This window comes from Labeo rohita, chromosome 23 (assembly GCF_022985175.1).
Source record: "Labeo rohita strain BAU-BD-2019 chromosome 23, IGBB_LRoh.1.0, whole genome shotgun sequence".
NCBI classification, from domain to species: domain Eukaryota; kingdom Metazoa; phylum Chordata; class Actinopteri; order Cypriniformes; family Cyprinidae; genus Labeo; species Labeo rohita.
Window position 1 is genome coordinate 16,867,690 of NC_066891.1, and position 25,715 is coordinate 16,893,404.

Consider the following 25,715-nt stretch of genomic DNA (forward strand, 5'->3'; position numbering starts at 1 on the left):
TATTTAAAATAGAAATAAAATCCTGTTTTCACATGTTTTTAAAAGGTGAAAATTTTAATTATTATTAATTATTAATTATTGTTACCAGAAATAAGTTACTTTTTTTTTTACAAAGTAAATTTAACTTAATTATTATTAGCATCTTCTAGTGTATTATTATTACTACTATTATTATTATTACTACATTTTAGTGCCTTTCTAGTATTTTTATTATTAAAATAAAACTAGAAATAAAAGGCTGTTTTAAATGTTTTTTTTTTGTTGTTGTTGTTTTTTTTTTTTACATCTATTACAAACCAGAAATAAAACAGTTTTAATTTTTTTTACAAAGTAAAAGAAATGAACTTACATTTATTAATATTATTAGTATTTTCTGGTGTATTAATTTTTAGAGTTATTTTTATTATTATTACTATTAAAACTAAACTAGAAATAAAAACTGTTTTAAATGTTTTTTTAAAAAGTGAAAATAACTTACATTTATTATTATTATTATTATCATCATCATCATCATCATCATCATCATCATCATCATCATCACTACTACTACTACTATTATTTTTAAAATAAAACTAGAAATAAAAGGCTATTTTAAATGTTTTTTTATCTTACATTTATGATTATTATTATTATTATTATTATTATTATTAAAATAAAACTAGAAATAAAACAGTTTTACAAAGTGAAAGAAATTAACATATATTAGTATTATTAGTATTTTCTGGTGTATTAATTTCTAGTGTTATTTTTATAATTATTACTATTAAAATAAAACAGAAATAAAAATAATGTTTTTTTACAGAGTGGAAAAAAAATATAATATTATTATTATTATTATTATTATTATTTCCAGTTTATTATTTATTATCTATTAAAAATTATAATAAAATTATAGAAATAAAAATGCTGGAAAATACATTTTTATTTAAGTAAAAAAAGAAGCTTAAACTAAAAACTATTTTAACAATAATAATAATAATAATCATAATAATAATAATAATAATAATAATAATAATAATAATAATCATAATAATCATAATAATAAAAATTTAAAGTACATCTAATTTCTAACTAAAGTTTAATCTGCAAGTGTTAAGGTAAGCTAACTGTAAACATAGATGGAAATCAGCCTGCATAACAACATTCAACATCTGTTGAAAAAAAATATAATAATAATAATAATAATAATAATAATAATAATAATAATAATAATAATAATAATAATAATAATCTTAATATCAATATCAACTGATAACCCATATATGCTACTAATTTGGAGCATATAATCATTCCAGTATCCTTTTGGAACAGCATTTGCATCAAGCGCACATCTACGCTGCCTTAAAAACGCTTTCTAGGTAGGCAGCCTGCTAGGTTTTGGAAGAGCGCTATAATGAGCACCATAAAGCCCACCCCAACCCTCAGCTGAGCCCACTGTGGACATTCACCTCTCTTTATTGTCAGCATTCTCATCACACGGGTGGGAGTGGTACTCATCCAGCCAATCCCGCTTGATGAGCTCTCCATTTTAAAAGCCAAATGGCAGCCAGGGAGACAAATTGCCGTCACAGTACAAGGACATCGGTGCGACTCCGGGTTGTAAAGACGGACTGCAGACAGCCACGGCCAGCTCGCAGAGGCCTGAGTATTGATCTCATGTGTGTATAATCTCCCGGCTGGATCCATAAGCTGCCTCTGTGTAGCGAATATCCGCAAAGCTACAGGGAGCCTGGACACGAGAACGCCACTCAAAGGCCTGATCGATTCAGCTGCTTTACTCTTCCTTCCATCCGAGCGGCCCTGTCTGCAATACAAATGCCTCTATATCTCTCGCTCCCCATCCATATCACACTCCACTCGCTCTTTTCCATTCTTTTCCATTCCCTCCTTCCTCACTCAAGCACACTCCGTCTCTCCAACGACGAGACTACGTGCCTTATTTGCTTTTTTCCCCACACAACCTAATAAATGCATGCTAAGCTTGCTATAAAAACGTTAGCGGGCAAAAAAGTCTGAGGGTGATCTCCGTGTTGGCTTTCAATATTACTTCCTCTTATCTAGTGTCATACGTGCGCGCGGCCGACTCTCTCGAGCCACAAAAGCAATTATTGTCTTGTTTCAGTTCTCTCCCTTGATTACACTCTCTCTTTTTCCGTTGGCTTCTCGCCGTTTTTAATACCCACTCCAAGGGTGGCCGGTTTTACATATTGTGTGTCACTAGACAAATATAAAAGGATTTAACATTTAGTAGGGTTTAATCCAGCACAGGCTTTGTGTCTGCTTAAGCCTCCCGAATCAAATCTGATTGCAATAAGGCTGCAGCGACTGACCGCAAACTGAATGCATGAATACCCCTAGACCAGCACGATTACACCATATAAAGATGGCCTGATATGGCTTATATATGCACATATTTTACTTGATACAGTATTTTCAGCGTTTCAAAGTGACTGTTCCCTTTTTTTTTTTTAAATAGGAAAAATATTTTGTATTTTTTTTTTTTTTTTAGTTAAGCACATCTTATACGCACAAGCAGCTCATGATAAGGTGTTTTCAGTGTTTCAGAGTAGCTCTGCTCAGATTATTTTTTAATAGTTAACATTTTTAAATATTTATTTTTATTAAAATTTAAAATATTTTTATTTAGTAATGATTGATTTACTTAATTACATTTAATTTATGTAATTATTAATTATATAATTTAATTATAGTTTTAATTTAAATTATTCTCTCTCCCTCTATCTCTCTTTATTTTTTTTTTTTTTTAAAGTAACAATTTATGTAATTGTATAATTTAATTATTTTTTTAATTTGCAGTTTTAGTTTTCAAATGTGTAGTGAGGATTTATTACATAAATGAAGTGCATTATTTTTTTTATTTATTATTTTAGTTTTACATTTTCCTCCAAAAAAAAAAAAAAAAAAAAAAAAAAAATCAGGGAAAGTGTAGGAAAACAAATCTATCTATATCTAATATTGAATATCCATCCATCCCTCCATCTGTCCATCTATATAATCTATATCTATCTATATAAAATGTTTTAATGAATAATTTTTGTTTTAATTTATAGTATTTTCTGTGAGGAAAAACATTATATAAATTAAGTGCATATATAACATTTTAGTTTTAATTTAGCTTTATTTTTACATTTCCCAAAAATAAACAAAATAACCAAATAAATAAATAAAATAAATAATCTTATTGTTTTCACAGACTTTCCCTGATTATGTACTTGTTTATTTCAGTTGTTTATTTTTGGAAAATGTAAAAATAAAACTAATAGTTTTTAAATTAGAAATTATAATTTATATTAATAATTTATATTAAGAAGTTATAATAAATGATACATTTATGTAATTATATATTTATATTTAATTATGTAATTTATAACTTAATTACATAAATTAATAATTTAATAATTTAATTTAATATATAATATAAGTATACAATTGAATTGTTGTTTTAAATTTATAGTTTTAGTTTTACATTTTCCAAAAAAAAAGTAAAATAAAAAATAAATAATGGGGGGGGGGAAAGAGGAAAAATGAAAATGCAGCAAAAATAAGAAAAAAAAAAAAAAAAAAAAAAAAAAAAAAAAAAGAGAGAAAAACACAATTACAGAAATTAAGTGCATATATAATAACATTTTGTTTTAATATAGTTTTATGTTTACATTTTCTGAAAATAAAAAGAAAGAAAAAAGAAAAAGAAAGAAAGAAAGAAAGAAAGAAAAAAAAAGAAAGAAAGAAAAAGAAAGAAAGAAAGAAAGAAAGAAAGAAAGAAAGAAAGAAAGAAAGAAAGAAAGAAAGAAAGAAAAAAAAAAAATGGGGAAAAAAAAAAAAAACACATATGCACTTAACTGATATAAATACACATTTTAATTTATGTAATTATATAATGTAATATAACCTGCAAACTCCTAATCGTTAGATCACTATGACAAAATGACAGACATCATCCATGGTGGTGGAATTAAGAACTTTTCCTTCCTTTTTTTCACATCATAAAGGGCAGCCACCTTCAAAAACATGGTGACATCCCTTTCTATTCTCCACTGCAGCACTGACAAAATCAACTAACATGCCTCAGACATGTGATTCAATTCACTCTTATCTAAGGCAGAGCAGCAGCACTCTCCAAAACAGAGCGAGGAAGGGGTCTGCCAGGTTATTACCGAAAGAGAGCTTCAGCAACTGTGTTTTCAAGGACCTTCGGCAGATAATGCCTCCAACCCGATTCCACAGGGGCAACGGCTGGAGGAAGAAGAGGAGGAGGGGGGCAACCGTCACGCCATTCTCCACCTTCCCCCCTCTGAGCAAACACATCTCTAAGCAGAAGAGACGTGGCGAAGAGGCGAGATTGGAAATTACGCATCGGCTATAATTTGACGTCTTCGCATTAAATAACTAAGCATACTGCTTGACCTTTCTGTTGCTGCTAAATAAATGAAAGACACGGCGAGGATGATTTAGGACTACGGCAGCTGCGCTACGCAGCCGTGCCTTGCCCTCCGCCGGAGTGTTGACATTTCCCCCCAGCCTCATGTACAACCAATTTCTAAACAGCAGGTGAAAGAGAGGCCATGTTTACAGCGCAGGAAAAGGTTATTGCTCTGGTCTAGGCTCAATCTCAGCGCCTAATAAAGACCTAATGTGGAGCGTTTCGCTTTTTCTGCTGCTCACTGAAAAACAAAGAAAAACAAGAATGTAGTGTGTGCTTTGGAAAGCTAAGTGTGAAAAATATGACCACCATCACACTGATTTCTTCTGCATTTTCATCAAAAAGCAGGCAATTTATTTAGTCAAGCGCAGCAGGCAATGAAAATGCATGTGTTCACATCCAAGTGGATGCGGTGACATGTTTATGCTACGCTAAAGCACCACTTTCACAAAATATTGCCAAATACATACTTGCTGTCCAAATGGCATGCTTATTTTATGACAACTGAGTCAACTCCTCCAGCTGAAACAAAAACTATGACTCAGACAGACTAAATGTTTTAAGTATTATACAACAAAACTCACCGCCAGGTCTGTAAACAATATCGTCCTCCGTAATGAAGGAAGTGATCTCGCCGTTTTCCGTTCGCTCATAGCGCGACTTTTTCTTGGGAAGCTTTTTCTTGCTCTTTTTGGTGGCCTCCTCGGCGGTGGCGGCCCCGGGCGTCTCATTGTCGTCGTCCTCACTGTGTTCGCTCTCTGCATAGTTCTTAGCTCCGCCCTCCAGCGTGCAACTGCGCCGCGGCCGCGAGCTCTCGCTTTCGCGTGTTTTGTCCCGCTTTTCGCGATCTCTGTCCCGGTCCCGGTCGCGCTCCCTCTCCTTGTCTTTCTCTTTGTCGGCAGTCATGATTCGCCACGTGCCTTCTTCTGTCCTCTCACGGCTGGGCCTCCGTGAAAGGTAGACTGTGAGCCTGGGCTTCAGTCTTCTGAATTTACCAATCAAATCCAGGGAAAATTTGGCCACACCAACAACCCCAGTGTTTCAGAAGAGCTGAATGGAGAAAATAAAGACAGTCTTAGAAGCGAAAACGATTCAGCAAAACGCAGAAGTAATCTTATGGGCGATACTTCCAGTTCATTATGTGCTATAGGGAAATAATGAGAACAATAACAATGTGCAGTAAACGGTAAAACTGTTTGCACTACAAACCAGTGTGCTCAAAATAAAGATAATACATTAAAATATGGTAAGACACACCAATTTGCAAAATCAAGCAGCAAAAAGAGCCGTTTGTACAGCTAAAAATAGCTGGACATGGATGAGACCAAAAGCCAAACCCATACAATTTACAAATGGCTGCACCCAATCTTACATGGGGGGGGGGGAAGGGAGGATGCATTCTCTTTATATAATGACATTTCATCACACAATTAAAAATTATAATATTTTTTGGATGGGGGCAGAAAAACGTTGTCAGGATGATGCAACTATTCTAATATTAGAGTGAAAAAAACAAAACAAAATAAAACAAAACAAAAAAAAAAAACAGGAAATTGACTCTGTCAAGGTCAGCAAGTCTTTTAAAATATCACATAATTTACCTTTTTAACAAGACAAGGTTAGTTGTAAAATGTCATGTGGTGCAACTCCCCAAAACTATGAATAAATAAATAAAAATAAAAGAAAGATTGAATAAAATAAAAATGTAATTAATAAAATATCAAATAAAATATTTACAAATTATAAAAATCAAGTTAAAACAATTAAAATTAAGCTGTGTACACTCAAGCATTCAAAGTAGTGCTGTCACTAACGATTATTTTGGTAAGTGAGTAATCTGTCAATTACTCTGACAATTAATTGAGTAATTGGTTAATTATGTTTTGTAGTAATAAAAATAGACCTAAGTGAACAATAGCTTTCAAAATGATTTAAAATACATATATAATAGCAATGAGGCAATAAATTATTAGTTCAAACAAAGTATCAAAAGCAACTAATCATATGGTTTTACTGAACAAAACAGTTAAAATACACAATATATTAAAACAATATAATCTTAACTTATGTACATTATGCATTATAATGCCTTTTTACACTTTACTCCGTGTTTAATATTGACTCAACATTTAAAATCAAATGTCCACTTAATCTTTAATATTTGTCCATTTCTTTATGATAGAAAAGCTACAGCCACTGTAGCTTCTTGAATATGTGGCCATCAAAATTTGTAAACTCACAGTGAGTGTTTGAGCTATTATTTAGAAATCACGATGAACAGTTAGCATACCGAGAAAGATAATCTCCTAATATAACATTAACATTCCCCTGTGTTTGCGTACATCTATAAATAATTTACCTTACAAATCTGATGACCCAAACTCACAACAACATGCAGAGATGGAGTTTGAGATGCTCCACACATGTAAATGATAACAGTTTGTGTAGAAGCATTTACTGTGAACGCAGCTGCTCTGACATGCACGTTCATAACCTAAACGCAAATGTAAATAATTCAAGTGCACATACTGAATCGTAGCATTTGGAAAGTCCTAATAGGATCATCCTTTATGATTTTTAAATGAGTGGAATGCGCCACTTCCGGTATTTTGCTGATTACCAAAATGTAAAACAGGTCAAATGTAATCGAGGATTTTTTTTTGTTTTTTTTTGTTTTTTTTTTTTTTTTTTTTAATCGAATACTCTAATAGAATCGAGGAATTGTTGCAGCCCTAACTCAAAGTGAAAGAAAAACATTACTTTTTATTTGGCTCTAAACAGGCCTTTTACATTCCGTAACGCGCAGTGAGAGATATTTGTAAAACCAAGGGTCTGTTGATACTCATGCAATAGGTTTAATCAATCACAGGCGGCGAGCAGCGCTGTGACGTTGTGCGCCAAAAGCAACATCAATCGGCGGTCTTCTCCACAGCAGCGGCGCACGTCCTCAGGAGAGCTCTGAGCACAGCTATATCAAAAGAGCGCAAACTTCAAGCTGCCTGCTCTATTCCCCAGCTCATTTTTGCCTGGCGATGAAAAGCAGCACTATGTTTCCCCGCACAGTGACCTAAACAGGATTCCCCACTGCATTATCAAATAGGCTCAGCTGCACGTTTTACAGGGTATTAGGCTTATATAGACCTTTGCACAACTAGCCAGTTCAGGCTATGGAGAATTCCTTACAAGCAATATGCTAGACTGGAATAAGACCCGGTGCTCCCTCCAGGCCACAGTGTTTGTTGGTTGTGCATGCTGGTCAGACTAACTACAGCCTGGCCAGAGGCGGCCCTACCTCAGCTAGCACAGCGATCACCCGTGGAAATCAGAACAGACAGGCATGGAGAAGAAAACCTGGCAGAAAACAGCTTTGGATCAAATCCTGTTTTTACAACGCTTGCTGCTACTTGCCTCTTTTAAGTCAACATTCATAAAAATAAAGATCAATCTTTCGTTGGCCGAAAAGCGAAGCGAAAAAAACTAAACGAGACCTCCGATATGAGAGCGTGAAATGGCTGCGTAACGATGAAGTGCACTTGAAAGGGTTCGCGCCGCTTCCCCCCCCTCTTCAGATAAACGGGAAAGTAAAGATTACAGCCTCTGGTGCAGCTAAACCTGACAACTGCCGAAAAAGCTACAGCGAGTGAATTTGGAAATGCGAGGAGCCTGCGGGAGGACAGCAGCAGGACAGAATTGGGCTGTTTGTCAGTGTGAGAGGTGTGTTTATAGAGCAGGTATAAAAATGAAGAGAAATGGCTTATGACAGGCACACTGGTGCAGTTGACAAGCAGTCCTGTCAATGGCAGCCTGTCATCTTGAGTAGACGGCAACTGACGGGGCAGCTGCTCTCCTCATCAACCTCAAACACTCCAGACTGATTACAGAGCTGTGTTGCCACGTCTCGGCCCGATTAATCACTTTCTGATGAGTTCCCGCACTGACCGCCAGTCTGAACGCATAAAAACATACATGTATATACACTAACCATAAATGTTTCCATATACATTTTGTATGTTTTTCCTCAAGTCTCTTTGAATTACAGTAAAACTATGCGTTTTTAAACTCAACTAGCTGGTGGGCTGCTAAAATGACTTGTTGGCTAATTGATGAGGAAGGAAACCCTGCATCATTATGCTAGTTCTGAGTTCATCAGACATGTTTTATAACTCTGGTGTTCAAATACAGCTATCAGCAGAGTAAGATAATTAAACAGAATGCAGAACAAAAAAATAATGACTTTATTTGAACAATTTCTCCTCTTCCACATCAAACTTCGGCACGTTCACAACAGCACCGAGACGCATATGTGTGCATTCCTCTGACTGAAAACAAGGCGCAGTGCATTCTATGTCGGAACGCCAGCTTCTATGTCAGCAGAACCACGCTCATGAATGTGTGGCGAAGACTGACTCAGAAGAAAAGAAATTGTTGAATAAAGTCGTTATTTTGGTTTTCTTTTCACACAAAAATTATTCTTGTAGCTTCATAACATTACGGTTGAACCACTGACGCCACATGGACTATTTTAATGATGTTCTTACTACCTTTCTGGGCCTTGAACGTGTCAGTTGCGTTGCCGTCTACGCAGGTTGAGAAAGCTCTCGGATGTTATCAAAAATATCTTAATTGTCTTGCAAAGATGAACAAAAGTCTAACAAGTTTGGAATGGCATATGGGTGAGTAATTAGTGCTGTCAAACAATTAATCGTGATTAATCGCATCCAGAATTTAATTTTGCGTTTACGTAATTTGTGTGTGTACTGTGTAAATTTATTACGAGTATATATATATAAATAAATACACACACATGCATGTATATATTTAATAGAAATGTTGTTTATATGTTAAAATTATTTATATATTAACAAATATATGTAAATACATGTAAATATTTTTAAAATACATACTGTACGTGTATTTATATATAAATATACATAGTATACACGTATTATGTAAACAAAAACTTATTTTGGATGCGATTAATCGTTTGACAGCACTAAACAATTAATGAATTTTCATTTTTGGGGGAACTATCCCTTTAATAAGCATGCAATGAAAGTCCTAGAAGGTTTTACCATGCAAAAAGTACAAAAAATAATAAAAACAGACAAAGCAGTTGGTCAATCTTGTTAAATTGTTGGATGAGAAAATATAAACCCAAAATTTTAAATTGATTTGAACAGCAGTACTACAGTAACTTTGATTAAAAATGTAAAAAAGAAAAAATAAAGATAAATGAGAATATGATGTGACACAATGGCAAAAAACATGGAATAAATATCTGATAAAGTTTTACCATGCAAACAGCTAAACCACAAGATGTAAACAGAAATGTATGCACCACTGCTAGAAAACAAAAACTAAATCAATTAATAAAAATAGAATCTAGACAAACTAGTCAGTCAGTCTAATTAATAAATTGTCAAATAAAGAAAAAAAAAAGTATACCCAAGATTTCAAAAGTTTATATAGCAGTACATATAACACTACTGTAACTTTGATTAAAAATGTCAACAAATGCAAACAAAATAATAGCAATAATGCAAAACCAAAGAATAAAAACCAATAGAAAAAAAATTAATAAAAAAAAAAAATAATTAAATAAACTTAAGGCACAACAGCCTTGTGGGCAGCGCGACGACATATAGCACCATTGCACTTCGGCCATTGCATTTAATTACTCACCCTTATTTCATTCCGAACCCATCTTCGGAACACAAATTAGATATTTTTGATTAAATCCGAGAGCTTTCTGAACCTGAACAGACAGCAAGGGTACTACCATGGTCAAGGCACAGAAGCATAGTAATGACATCCAAAGATGAACGAAGGTCTTACGGGTTTGGAATAACATGAGGGTGAGTAATTAATGACAGCATTTTCATTTTTGGGTAAACTATATCTTTAACAACACGAGGGCTATATTGAAAAGTTGTCAAAAAAATAAGTTTTTATTTGGTGGTAGCATCCTGACACTATTCAGCAACCAAAATACTTTAGCTAGAACAGTACTGTACTCCATCGACTCCACGAGACGAGCACTGTACAACCGCGCCGCATGTGATAAATAACTTACGACTGCAGAAAGGTCAGCAATCCACACCTTCTTACATGTAAAGAGCATCTTATTTATACCAACAGGAGCATAAGCAACCAGTGATAAGCAGCGGCTGCGCTGAGGTTCACAGCACCGACTAGCAACAATGCAGCGGTTCATGTGGCGTCTGAATGGTGACCAGGACCAATTAAGCAATGGCGAGTACTCCCCCTCAACAGTACCCACAGATGAATAACGCGCTGTGGGGCAGGTGAGGCTTGAAGCCATTACACATCAATCACCAGAGCAGGACCTTTTGAAAGATACCAGCTGTCTTAATGGAAAAGGGAGGGAGAGAGGCAGGGAGGGAGAAAAATCAGCCATTTGTGAAAGCCGGTGAAAAAAAAAAAAAAAAAAGCTTCAGGGGTCTCAGCCAACAGCACCTATTTTACCATTTCCATTACTGCAATGAAGTCAAGGGGTGTGAGCCAGGAGGTTTTAAATAAAAATACATTTCTCCTTCAGAGCAGCGGATAAATTAGACCTTCTCACCCCTCCAACCACACAGTTGCTCTCCCACTATTAACACATCACCTCACAATGGGCACGCAGCAGGGCTCTATTACAAAACACACTTCTTTTTCAACATTACTCTTTCATGCTGCATGTTTTATTCATCCTAAATCACTCTCCTATTACGCCAATAGGCCATGCATTCATCTCTGTGATTTGAGGTAAAAGCCAATAAAGGGTCAGGCAAACACAAATGCTATTTCCCCCAAGAAACCTCAACTGCCAGGTGCTTCATTTGCAAATACAGTCCGAGATTGTTTCGGATGGGTAAAGTCAACAAGCAGACGGCAGCGAGAGAGCAAGCGACATGCATTTTTGGTGATCCCTGATCAGCGTCTTTCAATCGGCGCATTACCAAACGCAGACGTTTGACTGGCGAGGATTACCGACGGCTTTCCAGAAGGAAGTTGTGATGTGATTGTTTTTTCGGCGAGCGAGATTAGCCTTGGAACACATCAAACAAAACATTATCTGCAATACGAGTAACTGAGATTTATCAGACAAATGTCTCGTTCCAAGCTCATCCAAGAGAGCTACTCTGAAAACAGCTTTGTTGAAATCAATCTATTTCGCCAGAGAGCCAACGTGAAAAGCTCGATAGATAAATAAATAAATAGACAGACAGACATCTGAAGCAGAACTCCAACAACAACCAAAAAAAACACAACATCACTAAAATCTGGCGGAGCGTTATCAAAGAGATTTCTGTTATTGCTGATAAAAGCTTCACGCTGACTCTGTATTGTGTGAAATTATGACCCGCAGCAGTTCGATTCCAATAGCTGCACACGATCACGCAGAAGAAGCACTATAACCCGTTCTGAAAATTAAAATTCGCACCATCGGTCTGCTAATAAGAGCATCTTTATTTAATAGTGCACATTTTTACTACTACTGAATAAAATCTAGCCTACTCTAAATCTTAATGGCCACTACTGACTATTTCAAACAATTACTCAGTGCTCCTCAACAAATGGCTACTTTATTGATACGGTTGTGTAGTACGGTGGAGGACCCTCTCCACACGGGAACCGTTTTTATCGAGTTTTAAATTGTGCAGACAGGCTGATGGATCTTTAAGCATTACCAAAGCCGGTTCCATTAAGTGAAATAATGTGCGAAAAGGCCTTCCTTCAAAGCATAACTCTATAAAGATTTACATTATACACAGCCTAACATCTATGTATTCAGTTTTTTTACCATAGCCTTCAGGAACAAACAGACTTTTGAGATCTTAACCATAAGTGGCGCTATAGATGGTCATGGTCAAGACAAACACTGCAGAACTCCTTTTAAAGTCTTGGATTTTATTCGCCTTATGAAAAAACAACCTGCCATGGCTTTAAAGCACTAGAAACATTGCATGAAACAAAGCAATGGTTTTATTTGTATAGATAAAAATATGTTTGCAGAATGGGGGATTGGATTCATTTTGATTTCATTTTAGCTCATTAAAGTGATGAACTTCACGTTATTCCAAACTTGAAAGACCTTTGTTCATCTTCAAAACAAATAAAGATATTTTTAATAAAAACCAAGAGCTTTCTGACCCTGAACTGACATGTTCAAGGCACAGAAAAGCAGTACGGACATCGATAAAATAGTCCATGTGACATCAGTAGTTCAACCGTAAGGTTATGAAGCTACGAGAATACTTTTTGTGTGCAAATAAAAAAAGATGACAGTTTTCCCGAATTGGGCTACTTTAACAGTTTGCCGTGGGCTCTTTTTCATGTCAGTGGGTTGAAGCCACCGCAATAATGTTACATTTAACCCCTGGAAAGTGAATTTACTAGGGGAACCCCAGCAAAATTTGTGTGCATTTTACTTTCCAGAACACCAGTTTTTACCAGTGGACCCCCTTCGAAACACAATTGGGCTGGTTTTGGGCTAGTTTTGAGTATAAGTTGTGCAGAGTTTTGATGTGAAAACCTGGCAACCCTAGGTATTAGTATACATAGAGTAATGTTATGAAGCTATGAGAATACTCTTTGTGTGCAACGAAAAACCAAAAAAATGACTTTATTCAACAATTTCTTACACATTCACCATGACGAGTATTAACAGTGTTGCCAAGTCCGCGGTTTTCCCGCAGAATTGGGCTACTTTAACAGTTTTCCGTGGGTTGTTTTTCATGTCAGTGGGTTGAAGCCACCCCAATAATGTGACATTTAGCCCCTGGAATGCGGATATTACCAGAGGAACTCTGCCAAAAAAAAAAAAAAAAAAAAAGTAGTGTATTTTAACCTCTGCAACGTGATTTTTACAGCGGAACCCCCTCCAAAATGGGCTGGTTTTGAGTCGCAACTGTACAGGTTTTGTCGTAAAAACTTGGCAACCCTGCGTATTAATATACATAGAGGCTTATACATATGCATACAAAATAAGGGACCTGATTTGATATGAGAGGAATAATACTTTTAAATATGCCTTTTATACACTTCAAGAGCTTTCTGACCCTGAACTGACAGATTCAAGGCCCAGAAAGGTAGTAAGGACATTGATAAAATTGTTGATGTGACATTATTAGTTCAAACTTAATGTTATGAAGCTATGAAATTATTTTTGTGTGAAAGAAAACAAACTAAAACAAAAAAAAGAGACTTAATTCAACAACTCCTTACACGTTCACCTGTCAGGTCCATAGATCTCCCGTTGAATTGAGATGTTTTAACAATGTTGCCACAGGTCGATTTTCATGCCCACAGGTTAAAGAGACCTCAAAAACGTGAAAAAATTAGCTCCTGGAATGCACATTTTACCAGGGGAACCCCACCAAAAAATGCGTATTTTACCCTTCGGAACACGATTTTTCAAGGGGAGCCCCTCCGAAAAGCCATCTGTTCTCAAATGGCATTTCAGGCTAGTTTTGAGTAGCAATTGTGCGGGTTTTCTTGTGAAAACCTGGCAACCCTGGTTATTAATGTACATAGAGGCTCATACATATGCATATAAAATAAGGCTTAAAAAAGACCTTTGAGACCTGATTTGATATGAGAGCAATAATACTTTCAAATACGCACTTATACATTTCAGGAAAAAAAGCAGCTATTTGAACATCCTCTTTAATGTTCGTGTTATCTAATCAACGTCTAGCACTCCGCTTTAATATTCTGTCATATTCAGATCTCACGAGGGCATCGTACGCAAACACTGGTTTGAAATTAATTCTGTGCATCTCGTAGCCTCTGTAACTACTCAAATGTTGATGATTTATATACAGAAATCAGTGGGCTAATCTGAGCCCTGAGGAGTCAGTAAACCAGAGGGCTGAAGGCTAGGCTCCAAGCAATCAGAGTATGTGAGAGTAAGTGGTTGTGTACGAGTGTGTATTCCCTCTGCACAATTCCCAGAGGGGCTGGCTCCCCATCAGCGCTCGTGTCTATTATCAGCATCGTGCCTGAGAGTAACTTCATTTCACACTGTAAGACACAAACACAGTGCAAACCACACTGAGGGCTCTCAGACTAGTTTGTCCGTGTGGCAGAAAGGGTGAGAGGTGGGGAGGGGGATGTCTGGATAGTCAGTCGCTGTGCTTTTAGCCTGGTCGTGCAGCAAACAAGCACTTTTAGAGGGAGTATTAACACTGGAGGAGTGTGAATGTGATGAGACAATGACTCACTAGCTCACTAATTATTTTGGTAATCGTGATGATTAATTGAGTAATTTGATAATAATACATTTTTTAGTAGTAAAAATATACCAAAGCAAACAATAGCCTTTAAAATGACTTAAAATACATATTTAGTAGCAACGAGGCAATAACAATTAGTTTAAATACAGTATCAAAAGCAAGCAATCATATTGTTTTATCGAACAAAACGGTTTAAATACATAATGTATTATAAACAACAGCTTTAACGAACATTACATATTATAACAAATGACTGCAGAGGGCGTTAATGGCCTGACGATTGTTTTTACACTTTACTGTGTATCAGATTTGTACGGTACCATTTATAAACCTACGCAAACACAAGAGAATACATCAGTATCTTTCTTAATATGCCAACTGTTCATAGCGATTTCAAAATAAAAGTTTAAACGCCCGTTTTGATGTCCACATATTCAAGAAATTACAATGGCTGCAGCTTTTCTATCATGAAGAAATGGCCAAATATTAAAAATTAAGTGGACATTTGAATTAAATGTTGTTTAGTCAATATTAAACACTGATTAGATCGCGCAGTAAAGTGTAAAAACAATCGTCAGGGCATTGGCGCCCTCTGCAGTCACTTGTTATAATGCGTAATATACATTAGCTCTATTGTTTATAATAGATTATGCATTTTTACAGTTTTGTTCAATAAAACTATATGATTACTTGGTTTTTATACTTTATTTAAACTAATTATTCTCTCACTGCTATGTATTTTAAGTCATTTTAAAGGCTATGTTCACTTTTATTACTACAAAAAAAATATATATATATTCGATTACTCAATTATTCGTCAGAATAATTGACAGATTATGCAATTACCAAAGGAATAGTTACTGACAGCCCTAGTGAAAGCCCTACACTCTATGACTTTCTTACTTTCACAGAACAAAAAAAAGATATTTTATCTATGGAATGAAAGTCAATGGGCTCCGCTGCTGTTTTAGACTCCACTGACTTTCATTCTATGGACAAAAAGATTTTTTCAATATATCTTTTGTATTCCGCAGAAGAAAGTCAGTAACTACAGATTTAGAACAGACTTTTCACACACACACACACACACACACAAAAATCCCACCTGTGGTTAAAATATATGTTGACTATTGATATAAAGAAAACCATAATGTCTTTTCACATTCAATAATACACGTACAAGGCCGTGCGTATGAAAACGATCAATATGCATTCAGAGGAAGACGTATTTAAAGGGGCTAAACGTTGCATTAACCGTCAATCTGCCGGTCTGACGTGCTCTTGGCTTGGCTTCACCCGAGCGTACAGTATGCAATCGATACCCAATCAATGGCAGATAAACACATACGTCACTTTCTAAATCTATCCAAGATACGGAGGATATTAACACTTCCCCACCTCCGCTGATCTGATTCACAATACAATGAATTCAATGCAAATGCAGCCATTTACAAAAGCCTTTCACCGTTTCAATAGGTTCAGATTGTGTAGCACCAATGCCTGTATAGCCTTTTTCTCCTTCAATCAAAATACAATCGGCATAATAGTCGACGTAGAAAGACTGTTAGCATGGGTGCTGGGCAAAAAAAATAAAAAATTAATAATTCTGTAGCTAAAAGAAGACATCTAAAAGTAGTCAGTTGATCAAAAGCCTCATGGCAGCTCTGCTGAGCCTCATTCACAGTGAAAGCAGGGAGGTCTCAGGGAAGCACTGGTCCTGACAGACACCCACCGAGAGGGGGGCTCAGCTCTGCGTCACGCTCCCCCCCACTAATCATCACATGAAACACAGAGCCTGGAGGACAGATCTCAGCTCAGGCTTATTGTTCAGGACCTCATTTATTCTCGCTGCAACGTTATTCCAAACTCATCTTCGAGAACATAAGGTTAAAGATGATGAGGCCGCAACGGCGATGCCATTAGGTCAATGCGTCAGACCATTTCCAGACTAAATTATTTAGTTATCTGCCGGTGGCTTTTTTTCCTCAAACGCTGGCAACCGGCGGCAGATGGTCTCGCGAACAAGCCGGGCATTCAAAAACACGCGTAACGGCTGTGCCAAAAGCACCTCCACCCCAGATACCACAGGACGGTATTACCTCTAATTAGGAGCGGCTTTTGTTTCTGGATCAGCCACCTCTCCAAACCCACAGCCCGACTGTCTTTAAGAGGCTCTAGACTGAATAACACCCTCTTTGTTACTCCACCTCTCCATTTAAGGCAACCCGGCTCAAACATAAATATAAATTCTCTGGTCCTATTTCCACTGCTGGCCACACAAAACACTGTTGTTTATTTAAAGCAGACCAAAAAGCAGTGTCAAATGTTGACGAATATCAAATCACAGCTTTCTATACTGCTGGTGCAGTATGGAGTCCAAATGTGCAGCACTGTAAACATGATTTGAGATTGTTTCCGTGCCTTGGAGCAGCAGGCAGGAGGCGAAGTGACTGGAGGGTAATGAAAACGCTGCTGAAACAAGCAGGATCAGAGCTTCCCTCTCCTCTCTGGACAGCTCATAAAACATGCATTGACTAGAACTATTACCATTCTGCCGTTTTAGTGTGGAGCGCAGCTCCCAGGAAGAGAGCGCACTTATCAACCTATATACACAGCAGCCTCGTTGCTTTTTATTTTAAACATATAGTGACGTAAAAAGAGCAGCTGTTTAGAAAAAAAGAAAAAACACATGAGGGAGGCATCTAAACAATACGCTGCTGCTGCTCTCTGGGTTCAGGGTTGTGTTTAAAGCAGTGTACAGTGGCAGGCGGGAGATTAACTCGTAACGCATTCATGTGTGAAATGGAGACTTTATCCCTAACTGATAGTGTTGCGATGCTTCCAGAAAACACAAGCCTGATGATTTTTCATCATTTCGGAAAAACAACCGTAATATATTAGATTACCGCTCGCAGCTTTTTGGTACGTTCACACAATGCAGACTCTTAAAACGCCCCAGTGTTTTACAACAAAGCACCGCGGGAGGTGGGCGAGGGGAGCGGGGGTCTGCCGTTCATGCGACGTGGCTTTTCTAATCCAGCAAGCGCATTTCAAGTCAAACCGCTTCACAGGCATCAGGCTATAATGAGTCAGTGTAAAGAGCTGAAGGATTCCCAAACGTTTTTGTCAGATGAACCCATTTGACCTAAAATGTTTACTTTAAAGGGATAGTTCACCCAAATATGAAAAGTCTGCGTCGTGGTACTCTCGAACATCCGGCAAAGACTGACACGGAAGAGAAGAAATAGTTTGGAACGTAACGATATCAAAATCTTATGATGTGATATTCCGATAAAAGACAAAAAGAACTGGAAAAACATGAAAATTGTAAATATTAAAGTTAAATTACTCTAATGCATGTAAGAATTCAAAATTAGGAGCTCCAACCCATAAGAAAACTTCAGAAAAAAGTGAATTGACTTCTTTAAAGTATCTAAACTTTAAAGGGTACTCAACCCTCTTTTTATTTGTGAAATACTGTCTAAATTACATTCACACTCAGTTCAATGACAGTAATAGCCATATATTGTAAAACAACTGCACTGCAAAATAAATTAAAATGAATATTTCATAAGTTGCTTTACACTACAGTAGGGAAATTACGAAACATCTTTAATTTCAACACTTGAATTTGGACTGCAGTAACGATACCCAGTTAAAACTGCTAGTTGTCAGCAATTCATCCTGCACTTTTAAGCTTTTATTTTGATGAAAACGGCAACAGAGCTTTTATTTTAAAGGAAAACTCCAGTTTTAGTGAAAACAGGCTTACAAAAACACATGTGACATGTTGTAATCATCTGCAGCGAAAATAAAGCATAACTAAACTCACAGTACAAGCAATAAACAAGTTCACTGCATTCATTCACTGTGAACAGAGCCGTTCTGAGGCACGGAAAACACCGGATCACAAACTGATCGCCAGAACAAAGTGCGCGCTTTGCTTTGAAACGCACAGCGAAAACTTGATGAATGGATTAAGCCATATTGTGCTTTCAGTTTTAGTGCATTTGACTGATACTGTGTCAAATCAAAAAAATACATTTTAAAATATACACTTTTTGCCTTGAAGACTTGCTTCACATTGTCATGTGACCACAATAATATCAAGATAATGAAGTCATTATTTTTGTTTTCATTGCGCACAAAAAGTATTCTCGTAGCTTCATAAAATTAAGGTTGAACCACTGATGTCACTATTTTAACAATGTCCTTACTACCTTTCTGGGTCTTGAATGTGTCAGTTGCATTGCTGTCTATGCAGGGTCGAAGACGAACAAATTAAGTTTACGTTTTTATAACGATTAGTTTTTCATAAATTTACAAACCTACTGCAGTTTAAAACAACTGATTTTCATCAGAATATCTTTGTTCCACAGAAGCCAGTCAGCCATTTTTGTGTCAACTATACCTTTAACTACCCTGAGAAAATAAAAGCCACAAATTGCCTTTATTAGAGCTGGAAGTCAAAAACACTGTTACAATTTTCCAAATTAGAGAGCAGGAATTCCTGCCACTTCTTTGCACAGAGCCTCCATTTCCCAAGAGAGCCGAATCAGATAGTATAAAGGCAGTGAAAACTGCAGTGCATTTTACAGGTTTTAACAGCATGCAATGATCACTGTATTATTCGGCAACACATTCGCAGGCTTTGTGCTCTTTAGCGAGCTTTACAATTCCTTCCAAAGCAGGGGAAGAAATGAACCTTGGGGGGAAGGTTTGTGTGCGTCCAAGCTAAAATAGCTTGCAAATGCACGGGTAAGCTCATAAACAGAGCAAGCATGTTCAGCACAGAGCCACATTCATCCAAGTGTATACACATGTGTCAATCTAAATGAGTAGTCCATTGACTGCTGAGCAACTGTATTTTCGTCTAAACTGCATACTGGGCAGAGCTAATAAAAAGCTTGGCTGAAATGAAATGTGGCCTGACCTTTTCCCATCTTTCTTTCAGCCGCTCCTTTACGCAGATTTCCACTTCCCCTCATGTATCACGCTGTTAAATAGCCTGCCTTCTACCCAGTATGACGGAGAACCTGATGACTACGATACTAAGCAAAACGAGAGGAAATCCCATCCAAAAGACTAATTATTACTACAGTCCAACACACCCATTTTTGTTTGCAATCTTTTGCAAAAACACAATTTGATTGAGATCTACTCTAAGAGGAACGTCTTAATGAGCTGTTCGGCAAAGATAACGCGTGGCTCTGTGCATGTTGGACGTCTCTAACCCTCCGCAGCAACAGCAGATCAAAAATTCAATAATGAATCGCCGTAATTAATGTCTATGAGAATCCAAACGCTCTGGAAAAAAAAATACATCAGTAACCTGATTAATTTTATATAGAAATAATCTGTGATCAGCATTACCAAGTGAGCCCAAAAACAAATTAGATTTGAAGCTAAGAGCCCCATTGATCAGCAGTCATCTAAACCGGCCATGAAAAGGGGCTGGTAATCCAATCCAGCCGTTCGGAAGTGCCTGGGAGAGTTGCATCTCCACAATGGAAACATTCTGTCCACAATGTAATCCATTGTGTTCATTCGGCGAGGGTTTTGGAACCTGTTCGATTACACTAAAACGCTCCAAATCATCGCGAGTATAAACAACGCAAGGAGGATCCTTTTACAACTTGGCTCGAGAGCCGACGGCTACACCACTCCACTTCCAATGACATTTGACTGACCTGTAGAAATAGTGACGCACAACTGTCAAAACACTGCCGCTCTCCAGAACACTCCAAACAATTCCATGACTCAACTGTCTTAATTTCATACGAGTGAATATTTAATGGCATCACAGTTACTTTAGTAGATCCCTGGTGGCTTGTGCTTCGGCTGCAAAACAAAAAAACTACATAAACTAAGCACAGTAAAAGCAGACGCCAACAACTATAATCATTAACCATTCTAGCCACTGGGAGTGTGAAAAGCACAAGATTATATATTCACTAGTCTGAAGTGCTCAAGACTGCAAGTCCTGTCCATTGACAAATTGTTTAGGGAATCAGACAGCCATTTTACAAGCCAGCGCCAAAGAACAAGCAACCTTCCCTTTGAATATACAAGGAGATTCTGAGAAAGACAAACATGTGGATGAATCAACAGCACATACACTAATAACCTTGGGCTGTCTAACCATTCCAGTGCTTTATGGAACTGTATAGCGTATAAATAGCAGATCCATTTCTACCCAGTCTGTTAGGGCTCTATTTCAGCTTCCCCGTCATTAAATATTTATCCTTGCGGAGTGGCGGATTGTACTGAGGTGATAAGCACTTAGGAATCCAAATTTTTCAACCCCCCACCCGCTTGCAACGTCTGAAACCCTCTATTTCCCCCCCATACGCAACAGAGACTTTTATTCGAACGGATTATCTACAAGTGCTCCTTTAATCGGCACAAGGCAGGACTGAAACAGTGCCCACATTCCCAAAGGGAAGGCGCTCTGCTGGTTTTATCAGGAGGGAAATCTTTTTTAAATACCAAAGGGATGAAATAACTTGATTTGAGGAAGACTCCCTCCTTTGTCGAGAAGGTTAAAGGAGGTGGGCCAAGGGAATTTCAACATCCCGGAGCTCTTTGTATCACTGACACGCCACATTATCGCTCAGACTAAATCAAAATGGGAGATTTAGCTTTTCCAAATATGGAATCGGTGTTCGTAGCAAATCAGACATAAATTTGTGCAGCACCTCTGCTGCCGCTGCTTGTGTGAGTGTTTGGCTCGGCTTGAATTTGGCATCTTAAAGCATATAATGATGAAAAGATTTCATGCCTCAGCCTTGTGGGTGGTTGATGTTGGGTGTGAATGCATCTCTAGTGGACTCTGCATGCTTCAAAAAGCTTCTAGGGCCGACCTATGGTACTTCGCAGGTATTCTTGGACCGACAACAAAAACATCCTTTTTAGGCCTCAATAGGGAACGGCCTGCCAGAGGAATGGCAGCTCCAATCGGACAGGCTGAATTCCAAATGGAGGCTTCTACATATGGACTGGGAGCTCTTCACAACACAACAAAAGGTCTAATAAACGCTTAGTGAATATCCAAGTTCACACACAGCCAATTGCACTTCCACACAGAGGACAGAAAATTGGTTTTTAAATGTATATAGTAATGCACTGATAATGTTCACTCCTGAATTAAAATTTTCTGAGAATTTATTAACTCCCATGTCATCCAAGATGTTCATGTCTGTCTGTCTTCAGTCAAAAAGAAATGAAGGTTTTTGAGGAAAACATTACTGAATTTTTCTCCATATAGTGGACTTCAGTGGGAGCAACTGCAGTTTCAATGCAGCTTGAAACGGCTCTACTTCTTAACGAAAAGTGTTTTTGGGTGTACAGCCTAGTTTATATTTGCCACGTAATGAAAAATCAGGACGGACGGAGGATGTGTTTTTAAAGCTTATAAAGCAGATAAAACCAGAGGTGAACTTGTTGGTATTCTTAGTTTTACTTTTTTGTTTTCTTCTTGTTATCTTTGCTGTTTACCTCACGTTACGCTATGGGAGCTCTCTTTTATTTTTTTTTTTTTTTTTTTTGATTCCTCAGTGTTTGCTAAACATTCTGCAATTTATTAGTCAGTATATAACACAAAATGTGGTGTAAGCCATGCCTCATCTTACTCGTTTTGGTTAATAACCGTTATTTAAGCTAGTTTGTCATTGCAGCCCACTGTTTTATTGTTGTTGTGCTTTTTAGGTAAGAATAACAATGAATCCATCTTTTGTTTAATCTTAAAAAGTTAAATGGTGTTTAGATATAAGCAAAACAGACATTTATCTTTTCTTGTAAAAAGTGACAAGATCGCAAATTAAAAAATTAAAGCATTCGAAGAGGAACTCCTGTTCACAAAATTTAAAATCACAAATACTACTACTAATGAAAAAGAGCAGGTTGAATGTTTTGAACCACTTTGTTAATCAAAAAACGACCAAATTATGTGCTCCTGCGACCAAGAGCGACCAGTAGGTTAGAATGAGTCTACAGCACTGGGCAGAGCAAAAAAAAAAAAAAACCCATCTCATTTTCTCCTTAAACATCAAAATCGTCCTTTTTTGTAACAGGCGTTTGACTTTCTTTGCACGTTCGCTTTGTAAACACCGTCTACGTCATGCTATTCTCATTTTCTCCTTAAACATCAAAAATCATCCGACTTTGTTGTTTTACGTTTTTGTAAAGGGCGTTTGACTTTCTTTGCACGCTCGCTTTGTAAACACCGTCTACGTCATGCGTGACCTTTCCAACAGGACTACATTATGCATGAAGTCGAGCTAGTGCAAGACATGCATTTGTGGTTATAAAGTACCTATTTTTTTTTTTAAGAAAATTATCAATCGTTTCACTAAATAAGACCCTTATTCTTTGACTGGGATCGTGTAGAGCCCTTTGAAGCTACGTTGAAACTGCAATTTGAACCTTTTTTGAAGTCAACTATAGAGAGAAAACCCGAAATGTTTTCCTCAAAAACTATAATTCCTTTTTTGACTGAAGACAGACACATCTTGGATGACACATGGGTTAATAAATCATCAGGAAATTTTTACTCTGGCGTCACCTAATCCTTTAATAATAACTATTTATCCTATATAAATAAATTAAATAAATACATATACACAAACACACAATCATGAACAACGACTTCAAACACTATAGAAAAACATTAATCATTTGCACAACTCCACCCTACCTCTCAGCACATCATCATTTACATCTGTGTACTTAACAGTTACTCCACTGTGTACTAAAACTACTATTAGGCAAGCGCTATTGCATTACTTCCATATTGTCTGTGTTAAACCAGAAGAATGGCTGTAGTTTACTGTAGAGCAGCCTGACCAGTGTAATCCAGTTTTGAAATGAATGAGAAGATCATATTGTATTTAACTGATGTGTCACACAGATGACTAACACTGGCCTGGCGGTGAACCGCACGTGACCCTGCGGCAGCCGTGATTCTGCATGACCCCGTGGCGCTGACGTGCAGAGGCACTTTTTTCACTACAGTAAATACAATAAAACCTAACAACACACTGAAAGATTCACACAAACACATTGAGATCTGACAAGGAAAAGAGAGCGTTTCAAACGTCTCCAAATAGACGCAATCACCACCGCTATCAAGTGGGAATGCAAATATTCAATAGCTCTGCTCCGCTTAATGGCGACTGGAGTGGGATTGTGGTGTATTGCCACAATAGAGTATAATTTCCCTCCCGCTCTGATGGAGCCACTTCACCCTGATGAAGAACAGGAGCACTGAGCTGATTCTATGACCACAGTTTGTGTTTCCACCCCCCTCCGCTCCTCTTTGTCCTCCCAATGACACGCAACACAACAAGCTTGTCATTTTCAAACGTTACCATTCAGGTCTCATCGATTTATTGTAATCAAAGATGACGCGAAAGCCTGCGACAAACACGACAAGGGTAAACAAACAGCAAAGGTCTCGGGGCACGGCGAGGTTTTAACCTCGATCTGAAATCCCCCGTTCATTAATGCGCCGTTAACAGCCGGTTACGGCCAGTGGAACCGCGGTAGCAAAATCAATTACCTCAGCAAGTATTGATATGTCTCGCGGCCTGTTTACAATTTAATCTCTAACTTGTCAGAGCCATTATTTTCCTAATCACAACTCCCGCTCTTCTGCGCCTTTGTCTCTGGCTCATGTTTAAGGGAACAAAAAGGTCATAAGCTTGAGCGCTCCCCAGGGCGCAGCCTGCCATTGCTGTAATTATTCCTGAGCAAGAGATGACAAATGAAGTGGATCAAATCAAAGGTGTCAGTAGCTCTTATGACACCGGCCCAGTCGCGCAGGTTAAAACAGAGGTCAAGCTAAAAGGAAAAACTAGTTAATGCCGCCCCGCAATAATTATGTGCCAACAAACTGTTCATAATTCCAGCCCTCCCTCGCCAGGGTAGAAAATCCATACCTACACATCCATTCTATCGATGGAGCATTTAACCGCAGGAGATAAATAAAACAAAAAAACAACAACAACAAAAAAAAACACACCCGGTGACGTGTCCATTACTCAAATTGCATCCAATCACAATAGAGGCGGAAAACATCCTCGGGAGGCGATACTAAACTAGCTAAAGCGATCAGCGAGGATATCATCAGCAAACTTGCCATTTGTATCTTGGCCAGTAATCATTGAGGAATGGAGGCCGATGCATTATTTACCGGCTAATGTATAATTCAAAGCCAACAGCAGATTTAATGCATAAATAAAGCTGTGATACACTTGCATTAAATGTTTACTCACCAAAATAAGATCTGAAAGTACAAGCATGTCACACAGTGCCTTTGAAAGTTTCAGACGTGTCACTCGTTTCATCTACTTGCTTCGTGACTAAAAGTGAAAATGGTTTGCAGGTGGCGAGACCCACGACCTGCTTTGTTCACCTCCTAGAAACGTAAACGCAGATCAAAACGGGATTCTCAGATGTCTAAGCACAAGATCTCAATTACTTAATTTAAAACACAGGCCGGCGGGCATGAACTAGCGTGTTTGTCTTTTGCAAACGCAAACATTGTAATGAGAAGTGAAGGGCGTCCATGTTAGTTACTGGTTTCTGTTCCCAAGCAGTTCAATTGAGGATTCTTTCATGTGATATTGTTGTGGCAGGAAATAGAGGGTATTTTGAAAATAATTTCATTTGTTTATTGCTCTTTCAGCAGCTGTTTTCAAAATGTAACGGAGCATGGCAGATTTCAGAGGAAAGGTTAGCAAACAACACATTAGAAATAGAAAACAAGCAGCAGAAATTCTTGTAAAAAGGTTAATTAGGCTGCTTCAGAGAACTGATCTTTTGACGTCAAACAAGTCAGTCACAATTCCCTACAGGCCACGCTTTTGACCCCAGCGCTGAGGCTGGCCTACTTAAAGGTGGAGATAAAGACAGATGGTGTATTCAATCAAGTGAAAAACAGGACCAACATCATCGCTACTATATCTATTGTAAATACACTACCAGTCAAAAGTTTTTGAATATTTGTACTATAAAATAACTGCTTTCTATTT

General features: G+C 37.4%; 1 protein-coding gene across 7 annotated transcripts in view; it reads right to left on the reverse strand.

Annotated features, from left to right (window-relative positions):
* rerea (arginine-glutamic acid dipeptide (RE) repeats a) overlaps positions 1-25,715 on the reverse strand; it is a 195,263-nt gene that overhangs the window by 93,196 nt on the left and 76,352 nt on the right. For all 7 annotated transcript variants that reach the window (XM_051097329.1, XM_051097330.1, XM_051097331.1 and 4 more), the window contains exon 2: positions 5,026-5,491. In XM_051097329.1, the coding sequence (XP_050953286.1) occupies positions 5,026-5,347 (322 nt within the window). In that variant the 5' untranslated portion in view covers positions 5,348-5,491. The remainder of the gene's footprint in view (positions 1-5,025; positions 5,492-25,715) is intronic.